The sequence below is a fragment of the Lipotes vexillifer genome, unplaced genomic scaffold, assembly GCF_000442215.2.
Source record: "Lipotes vexillifer unplaced genomic scaffold, Lipotes_vexillifer_v1.1 scaffold272, whole genome shotgun sequence".
NCBI lineage: Eukaryota > Metazoa > Chordata > Mammalia > Artiodactyla > Lipotidae > Lipotes > Lipotes vexillifer.
The window spans coordinates 587,291-597,786 of NW_006772469.1; the positions used below are offsets into that span (position 1 = coordinate 587,291).

A 10,496-nucleotide genomic window follows, 5' to 3' on the forward strand; every position below is an offset into this window, starting at 1 on the left:
GCCGCTGGGCCTGCGCGTCCGGAGCCTGTGCTCCGCAAATGGGAGAGGCCGCGACAGTGAGAGGCCCGCATAACGCAAGAAAAAAAAAAAAAGAAAAAAAAAAAAAAAAAAAAAGTCATATTTAAAGATATAAAAGCAAAACTTGAGGGGTTAGAATCATAGCTAAGGTAAAACTGTTAAGTTGATCAGAGATTTGAACAAGGATTTTTCTGGGCTGAAATAAAACATATTGCTAAATATGTAGCATGGTTTGAGGTTAGGAGGGGCCAGTTAGGCATATATTTTGGTGGGAACTTTGATTATTGTACAATCGTTATTTTCAATTCAACAGGCAGCCTACCCTCAAGTTATGAGGGATAGCCAACTGGCTATCTGTTACTGTTGAAAATCTTTTTGTTTCTTATTTCATTCAGTTTTACTCATAATTTTCAGTTTAATTTGATTTCATTATAACTTTGGTGTCATTCTACCAAAGGGTCATATGAAATTGTTCCACATACTTTTTTGTGCTGCTAATAGTTGGTGAAATCAGGATACCCCCTCAGGCTTTAATATCCAAGGCTAAGATCACTGCCATGAGAGGTTAGAGGAAAAACTGGTCTCACCTTCTGCTCCCACGTTTCATAGGGCTAGAGAGGAGGCATGTTGTTGAGACTGCTCCCTGAAAAAACTGATCAAGGCCAGGGTACCTCCAGTACTTTTAGGTTTTTCACACCATCGACTCCCCCCTGCCCCGCCCCAATACCAAAATCCAAGGATGCTCAAGTCCTTTATATAATGTGGTGTAGTATTTGTATATAACCTACGCACATATACTTTTATGTCTAGATTGCTAATAATACCCAATACAGTGTAAATGCTGTGTAAATACTTGCAGCAAATTCAAGCTTTGCTTTTGGGAACTTTTTGGATTTTTTTCCTTCCTGAATGTTCCCCGCACCCCCCCCCCCCCCCGGTACGTGGGCTTCTCACTGTGGTGGCCTCTCCCATTGCGGAGCACAGGCTCCGGACGCGCAGGCTCAGCAGCCATGGCTCACGGGCCCAGCCGCTCCGCGGCATGTGGGATCTTCCCGGACTAGGGCACGAACCCACGTCCACTGCATCGGCAGGCGGACTCTCAACCACTGCGCCACCAGGGAAGCCCCCTGATTGTTTTTGATCCTCAGTTGGTTGCATCTGCAGATGTAGATCCTGGGGATGCACTGTATATTGTCCCCCTCAGCCCAGAAGCTGAAGTCTGGTGCTAGGGAGTACATCAGTAGTTGCAAATCAGGTCTGTCCTCTGTCATAATGCACACACAGTGACTCCCAGGGATTTATTAACTGTAGTGCTATGAGGTCATATCTTGCATGGGGAGTTAAATTGTAAAGTCATCATTTAAGACAAAAATAAGAAATCACTTAGAGTCAGTTATCCGTGATCACCCCTTTCTTCAGTTAAGCCCTCATGAAGAAGTTGCTTGTGGTTAGAATCCATATTGTATGAAAAACATCTATCCTTAGCTCCATACAGTGAAATTTCAAACTGTGGAATTAGTTCTCCCACCTCACAGTTTCTCTGGGGCATGTGCTTCTTGAGTAGAGCTCAAACTGAATTGAACTCACTAGTTAATGCTATATTCTCTTGATTCCTCTCTCCCCAAGTGAATATAGTTGAATTCCCCTAAGTTGTGTGTTCATATGATGTATGTACACTGCATGCTTTTGATTGGAGGCTGGGCCTGGACCAATCCTGAATATCCGACAATTTTGGAATTGCTGTATTAGTTCTCAGCCTTCTTTCCTCTTGTCCACTGCCAGAGACTTCAGTTCTTTTAAAAGAAGTAGTGATTTCTGGAAGATTTGTGCTAAACAGTCTGCAAATCTGTATATTCTTATAGAAAAGACCATATGGGATGGTTACATATTTACTGGGCCATACTCATGGTGTGATCCCAGAAATTACAGTTCCTCCAGAATGCAGATCCTTGGGGCCTCCCAAATCCAGCAGTAAAGTAGCACCTTCTTGTTAAGATTGTCTAACATGCTTATTATCTTTAACAATGTAGTGTTGAAGTCTGCACGACAATGTAGAAATCCTCCCATTTCTCTTTAAAACCCTACTACTTAAAGAGGATTTGGACCAGCGGCATTGGCATTACCTGGGAGCTGGCTGAAGCAACAGAATCTCAGGCCCTACGCTATACCTAGTGAATTAGAATCTGCATTTTTACAAGATCTTCACCTGATTTGGATTCACAGCTTTAAAAAATACTAAAATGGACACAGTTATGTTAGGAAGTGCTCTCAGGCCTCCCCGCACCATGATATTACTGAGCTTCATTGATCAAATAGTAGAAAAATCGTCTGTGCAAACAATTAGGGAAATAATGTTGTTTTAAATAGGAAGGAACAAAATTTTCTCTTAAAAGAGACAGCTGGCACAGTGAGAGAAAAAAGTAGTGTTTAAGAGTTAATTGGATCTGACACATTTAAATGAATTAGCTTTGCCCACAAACTGATTACTTTCTTAATTAGATAGAAACCATTTCACGTGACTTGATTAAAAAGTAAGTTTTATTCCCTTATAAAATTAGTTCTTTCTTGGGGTTGATGGAGGGAGGAGAAACAATTATAAAATGAGTAGAGTTTACAGTTTGCAGGGCAGAAATAGAGACACAGATGTAGAGAACGAACGTATGGACACCAAGTGGGGGAAAGTGGTAGGGTAGGGGTGGTGGTGGTGGGATGAATTGGGAGATTGGGGTTGACATATATACACTAATATGTATAAAATGGATAGCTAGTAAGAAACTGCTATATAAAAAAATAAAATAAAATTCAGAAATTCAAAAAAAATGAGTAGAGTTTAGAACGTCTTTGATGATAATACTGTTTAAGTGACTTTTACATTTTGTCTACAGAAAATCAGTCTATGCAAGACCAGGCATCTATGTTGGAAGGTGAATTAGTTACAAAATATATCTTTGGAAATCTTTGAATCACTGACTCTAATTAATGAATGGATATTCACAATTATGCATGTGAACTTTAAAGCTGATAATATCCTAAATCTGATCAAATCTGATCAAATCTTAGAACTGATTGAATTAACATAACATTGACACAAATGATCTTGAATCATAAAAGTTGTCTATTTTATACAGACTGAAAGACAAGGCTATACCAAGATTGTCTTAGATATAAGAAAGATTAGAAGGTGATGGGAGAGATTTGAACGATTAGTCTGTGTATAATGAGAACTTTAAGAATTTGTTAAGCAAATAGCATCATGTGGTTTAATATTTTGTGATTAGTTCTTGAGTGTTTTGAGGCTCATTTGGCGTTCTCCTAGTCACGTTGTAGAAAATTAATTCTACTTTTAAAATCAAGGCAAATGAGTGCATGCTGGTTAGGAGAAGATCTTGTTTTTAAAAAATTTCTATGACATTATGTTCTTTGGTTTGCTAAGCAATTTTGTTATGATTTAATATCGTGGATATCAATAAAACAAGCAAAAGTAAAATACTGAAAGAATGTTTAATTTATTGAAAGAAGTTGTTTTTGCTTTTACATATACACATACACAAAACTTAATAAGATGTAAAATGATTATATTTTGATTTAGTAATTATCCTATCTCTGGCATGTTTTATTCCTTTTTTCTTTAAAGATACAGGCATTTAATAAAGATGTTTAAAAAAATTTTTTTTTTAAGATAAAGGCATTAAGTACCTTAATGACTTCTGCTACCTATGTTCATTTCTTACTTTGAGATGACAGGTTTTGGGAGATTTGTGGGGGGAGGAAATTTCCTAAAGGTGACAGTAGTTTAATTTTATATTTGCTGCCAGCCTGGAAATTTTGTGTGTGTGTGTGTGGTATTAAAAAAAAAAAATCTTACCACAGATATTTGATGCCTTTTTCTACTTTATAGGTTGTTCTTAATGCAAAGGTGATAAAACATACTGGTGTTGCGTAGTTGGGCTCTGTTTTTTTTTTTTTTTTTTTTTTTTTTTTTTTTCCCCAAGTCGGGCTCTGTTTTTTTTTTTTTTTTTTTTTTTTTTTTTTTTTTTTTCCCCAAGTCGGGCTCTGTTTTTTTAACAGTGTTTCTACCATGTGGATGATTTGGGTATGCTGAATTGCTCTCTGGGGAAATAGGAGATTGCTACTTTTATTCTTTTTTTGTGTGTTGAATATATCAGAAGCCTTTTTTTTTTAGCAGACTCAGGTGATTTATTTTTTCTTTATTAGGAGAGAATTGTTTGAAGCTTATATACTAATATAGACATAAAAACTTCACTATCCTTAAATTTAGTACAACTCTTTCACTTTAAAAGGAAATAATGTCAAGATACGCTGCTTTCTAAGCCAAGGCCCTGTGATTGTTAGAGGTAATGAGTTTGAGAGTCCAGGGCTACATAGTGATCCCAGCAGCTCAGCTGGTAAAACTTTTGTGACAGTTATCTCAGGGTGAAAGTAAAATTTGAAGGTATTATATGATGGATACAATTTAGATTTCTTCTTTTCAGGATTCTAAAGGAAAATGCCTTCTATTATCTGTTATAGGTTCTCAGAATGGTTGGAATGATCCTCCAGCTTTGAACAGAGTACCCAAGAAGAAGGTACTAGAAAAAGATGTCTATTCAGTTGCCTACAGATGTCCTGTCAATCATGTAGCCACCTGAAGCACACCACACTTCACTGTTCCTTTAAAGGCAAAGCTGACTGACTGATACACTTAATATGTGTATTTCAACTTACATCTTCTAATCCATGAAGGGAAGGAAAGAAAGTACAAAATAGTATGGTGATATGAATTAAACCCTTTTTAGAAAACAAGATGTAAATTCCCAGCAGATCTTTTTCAAAGAGTAGGAAACAAAATTTCATGCTTCTCAAGTGGTTTTTTTTTAGGAGTTACTTTGGTTTTGGGTTCTAACAGTAATCATGAATTTGTAATTATATTTTGGACTATTTTTGTCTGTCACATATAATATGAAACAAAATAGCCTTGTAGTTGAGCATCATTTAGATGTTAGTAACTGTTGAGAGCTGTTAGAGCATAAGATTCTTCTTTTACCCTAAGACTTTTTTTTTTTTTTTACTCCTAGTGATTTCTGTCCCCCAAGTATAGTAATGAGAGGCCAGAATATAAAATTGGGAGATACTAAATGAGCAACCCCCCCCCCAAAATTAGGTCAGTGATAATCAGAAATTTAATCTACTACTTTGAGTGTGATTGATCACTAAGTAGGTATCACTTAATGATCTAGGAAAAAGGTATTACATCTGATCACATTAAACAAACACATATTTGGCATATCTGATCCCAGTATGGCTAGATATAATTCTCCAGACTTTGACATCCTCTTTCAAAAACACCATGGTTTTGGCCCATTATGGGATAAGTGTGGAAGGTAAAGGGGAAACAAAGGTCCAGGTTTGAGCTCCCAGCTCTCTTAGCCAGATTAGCTTTACTTTTATGTTTTTCTCTAAAATTCTGCATAAAATTTCATTTTAAAAAGTGTTCTGTTATTTAAAAAAAATTTTTTTAACCATGGAATAGTCTAACTCCCTTATTTATTTTTAAAAATTTTTTTATTGAAGTATAGTTGATTTACAGTGTTGTGTTAATTACTGCTGTACAGCAAAGTGATTCAGTTATACATGTATGTGTATATACATTCTTTTTTAAATATGTTCTTTTCCATATGGTTTATCATAGGATATAGAATATAGTTCTCTGTGCTGTACAGTAGGACCTTGTTATTTATCCATTCTATATATAAAAGCTTACATCTGCTAACCCCACCCTCCCATTCCAACTCTCCCCCAACTCCCTTGGCAACCACCAGTCTGTTCTCTATATCCCTGATTCTGTTTCTGTTTCATAGATAGGTTCATCTGTGTCATATTTTAGATTCCACATATAAGTGATACCATATGGTATTTGTCTTTCTCTTTCTGACTTACTTCATTTAGTGTGATAATCTCTAGGTGCATCCATGTTGCTCCAAATGGCTAACTCCCTTATTTAAAGCTGAGGAAATGTTGTCATCATACCGTTTTTTTCCTTACTCTTGGTGCCTTTTATTTCTTTTAAAAGATGCCTGAGAACTTTACGCCTCCTGTTCCCATCACATCACCAATCATGAACCCCTTGGGTGACCACCAGTCACAGATGCTGCAGCAACAACCATCAGCTCCAGTACCACTATCAAGCCAAGCTTCATTCCCACAGCCACACCTTCCAGGTGGCCAGCCCTTCCATGGCATACAGCAACCCCTCAGTCAACCAGGCTTGCCTCCGTCTTTTTCAAAGCCCAATATTGAAGGTGCCCCTGGGGCTCCTATTGGAAATACCATGCAGGTAACAGTAAATCTGTAGAAGTGGGAGATGGCTCTATTTCGGTATATTTTCTTAATGTTTTAACTTTTATGGTTATACCTTTATTATTATCTCAATTTGATTTCAATTTAGGCAACTTAAATATAATAACTTTTTTTTAAGATTGTTCATGTATGTATATTATTGTTCAATGACGAGGCCATATACAAACTTTCTAGAAGGAGCTTATGTATTTACTAGTATATGTTAACAGTAACTTGGAAATTACAGTATTTCATTTGATCTAATCAGTAGCCACAATTTAAGATCAGTTGAATCCATATTTGCATCCAAGGTTGCTGAGCAGAAGCTGTTTCCAAAGGTTTTTTTCCTTTAAAATATAAAATAAAAATGTAATTAGTTATATATTTTCTTGTGTATGTGTAAGAGCTAATAAGATAGCCATATCTTTAGATGGAGATATAAATTTGTGCTTGCTTTTCACATACAAACAGCTAGTTGGTAAGGCTCTAGATGATGAAAAGTCTATCATATTTCCATATAACTGACTTAGACATACAAAGATAAACATTTTGATCTCTATTCATGAAAAGTAAAGAGGTTGGGTCACAGTTCAACATAAGATGAAATAAATTCCTGCCCAATTATAAAACTAGCTCTTCTGTCATTGTCTTTGACTCTCTGAAGTCAGATTTGTAAAGATTATATCTCTACCACAAGAGTATGTTTTGCTGTTAAGAGATTCTGCCTAAGGAACTTCTAAACATTAACAGTTGCATTATAAAAACAAGTGTTTTGATGGAGGTGGGAGGACCTTCTTCTTTCCACAAGAATATATAAAATTATTAAGATGCGCTGTTAATTTTTATAATTACAAGTCTGTGGTGTTTGTGAAGCCATTCACTTTTGTTTAGACCTGGGTGCTCATGCTATACACTCATCTGACCAGAACCTCACTTGCCATTGAAAGGGAGAGCTTCATGGATGTGTGTGTTCAGCCAGGCCATAATATCCACCTTCCTGTCCACTTGGATGTCTCTGAGGCACCTCACACTTAACATATCCAGAATCTAATTCATAGTCTTCCTCCCAAACCTAGTCGTCTTTTGGTGTGTCCTGTTTGAATTAATGGCACCATAATCCTTCCTATTTAATCCAGCCAAAAACCTGGGCATCATCTTTATATTCTTCTTCCTTTAACCTGTTTTTCAGAGCTATCCCCAAACCTTGCTATATTACTTCAAAATCTCTCTCAAATCCCTTCTCTACATTTCCAGTCCAGTCCAGATGCTACCTACATCTCCAGTCTCAAGCAGTGCAGGAGCCTCTAGTTGGTCTGCCAGCATCTACTTTCACCCATCTCTTATCTGGTCTTATCTCCTCATCGCTTAAAACGTTACAGCTTCCCATTGTTCTCAGGATAAAGACCAAAATATTTCACATTGTCTGTATTCTCTCAGCTCACACTCCTCCTTGCTGTCTCTCTCTGCTCCAGCTACAGTGACCTCCTTTCAGTCCCTTGTATCATGATCCTTCCTGTGTACACGTTCTTCTGTCTGGAATGCATTTCCTTCCCCATTTAACTGGTTAACTCCTACTTATCCTTCTGATATAACTTCCTTAAAGAGCCTTCCCCTCAGTTAAATCCCAATTATATTGTCTCTTGGTTCCAGTGATGTTAACTTAACCACAGTTGCATTTTACATACATTTATGACATTTTTAAACTTTCTCTCTCTTCCATCAGCCTGTAAACTCCCTGAGGGATGAGATCATTTCTGTATTGGCTCACCAATACTTAGCCAATGCCTAATACATAATTGCTTAATGTTTTCTATGAATGAACTAATCAGTCAAAACTTTAAACACTTACACATTCCTTCTTTGTTTTCCCATCTGTACATTCAGTAAGATCATGGACTCTTCTATCCTAACCTTTGGTTTAATCTTGCAGTTTGATAATAGCCCAGTTAACACCCTCCAAGAGTAAACCAAAGAATAGAAGAATGTCAGAGAGAGAGAGAGAGAGAGAGAGAGAGAGAGAGAGAGAGAGACATGGACATATATACACTACCAAACGTAAAATAGATAGCTAGTGGGAAGCAGCCGCATAGCACAGGGAGATCAGTTCGGTGCTTTGTGACCGCCTGGAGGGGTGAGATAGGGAGGGTGGGAGGGAGGGAGATGCAAGAGGGAAGAGATATGGGAACATACGTATATGTATAACTGATTCACTTTGTTATAAAGCAGAAACTAACAACAACAAAAAATGTTACCATAAAATGCTTTAAAAAAAAAAGGGGGGGCTTCCCTGGTGGCGCAGTGGTTAAGAGTCCGCCTGCCGATGCAGGGGGCAGGGGTTCGTGCCCCGGTCCGGGAAGATCCCACATGCCGTGGAGCGGCTGGGCGCGTGAGCCATGGCCGCTGAGTCTGCGCGTCCGGAGCCTGTGCTCCGCAGGGGGAGAGGCCACAACAGTGAGAGGCCCGTGTACCGCAAAAAAAAAAAATGAGCCAACAAGCAAAGCAAGCAGCCACTCCAACCAGCCAACTTTGTAATTGCCTTGTTCTTTTTATTTCCTACTGGCACAGGTCTCCTTCCCATCAGTTATATAAAATAGTGATCAACATATGTTCCATAATTAATCAAATACTTTACATCCAATCCTATTTTTGAAAATAGAAGCTGTAGAAGGAGTACCCGTATCTTCTACTGAATATCTGATTTTTATGTTTGCTTATCCCAAGTGATTTCACATGTTAATTTTTCATTTGATTTTGAATAGCCTATCTACAAGGTCGTTGGTTTCTCTTTATCACATATTCAGGGCTTTGTGTATAGGTAGCTTCTGGTCATTTCTGGTCATTTTATGGTATTATTTATTCCAGCATGTGCAGTCTTTGCCAACAGAAAAAATTACCAAGAAACCTATTCCAGATGAACACCTCATTCTAAAAACCACATTTGAGGATCTTATTCAGCGCTGCCTCTCTTCAGCCACAGATCCTGTATGTATTTTTTATTTTGCTTAATTAAAAGAATCCCTTATGGAGCGCTTCTATAATGATTGCTTAAAGTCTTACAAGATGTATTTTGAAAGTTTATGCAAAAATAGTAAAGCTAGCACTTATATATAGTGTGCTGTACATATAAAAACACATTCAACTGCTTTTTACATATAATTTTAATCCTTAAAACAACCTCATGGTAGGTAGGTTTGTCATATTTATTTACAGAGGAGGAAACTAAGGCAAAAATCATTTACATAATAATTAAGTCAGAGCCAGCATTCGAACCTAGTCTGGCTCCAGAATTCATGCTTTCAACCACTATGCTGCACTGAGTCTCATCGGCAAACCTTATGCGTAGCACAAAAATACAACAGAATGGTGAAACTCAGATTTGGGGGTTCTTTCTGAGCTTACATCAAAGCTTTTAAAAGTAGATAGACAGTCTTTAACTTTGCAAAGACCTTAAAAATAGTTAAGTGCTTTAGATATTGGAGTCATATTCATAGTCAAAGTAACTGATTTTACTCAGTTTTAGAGGATGACTGTATTGGTAACAACAAAAATTCCACAAAGCCAGTTTTGTTTTAGGTGAAATGTCACTTTCTGCCAACAAACATTGAATATGTTTATTTAGTCATTGGCCAGTTGTCTGCTTGAAAAACAGCTTCTGGAATTTGTTGTTTCATCAAACATTGAGTAGTAATATGTGCAGCCTTCTGCTAGTCTTTTGGAAAGCAATTCCCTGTACTGAAAGTGTCAGGAAAGCAGAGGCAGGGGAAAGTTAACATAAACCTTAGCACCTGGCATTCTGGGAGTGATGGAAAGACGAAGCTAGGAACAGAGAACAGGTGAAGCTGTTAAACAGGTAAGTGTACAGTGTCTCCTAGGCAGAGAGGTCCTTATCATACAAAATGGAGGAATCCTAATAAAAATGTGGGAAAACTCCAGTCTTCCTTCAGGCATGAGTTAACGTAAACAGAGGTTGGGAGGACACCTCGTACATGGCCTAGCTTAATAAATTTTTGTTGAGCTTCACCTCCTCTGGGTCACCATATCACCTCCCTTCTGGTTACCCAGGACCCCTGGGCAGAAGAGAAAGACAAACTGTTCCTGTCACTAGTTGGGGAGGCAGTTCAAATACTGCCCAGGATTCCTGC

At 37.7% G+C, this 10,496-nt stretch overlaps 1 protein-coding gene across 4 annotated transcripts in view; it reads left to right on the plus strand.

The window, feature by feature from the left end:
* The window catches only part of SEC31A (SEC31 homolog A, COPII component), a 54,375-nt gene that overhangs the window by 40,436 nt on the left and 3,443 nt on the right, over nt 1-10,496 (plus strand). For all 4 annotated transcript variants that reach the window (XM_007447541.1, XM_007447542.1, XM_007447544.1 and 1 more), the window contains 4 exons: nt 4,549-4,604; nt 4,772-4,774; nt 6,089-6,352; nt 9,217-9,336. In XM_007447541.1, the coding sequence (XP_007447603.1) occupies nt 4,549-4,604; nt 4,772-4,774; nt 6,089-6,352; nt 9,217-9,336 (443 nt within the window). The remainder of the gene's footprint in view (nt 1-4,548; nt 4,605-4,771; nt 4,775-6,088; nt 6,353-9,216; nt 9,337-10,496) is intronic.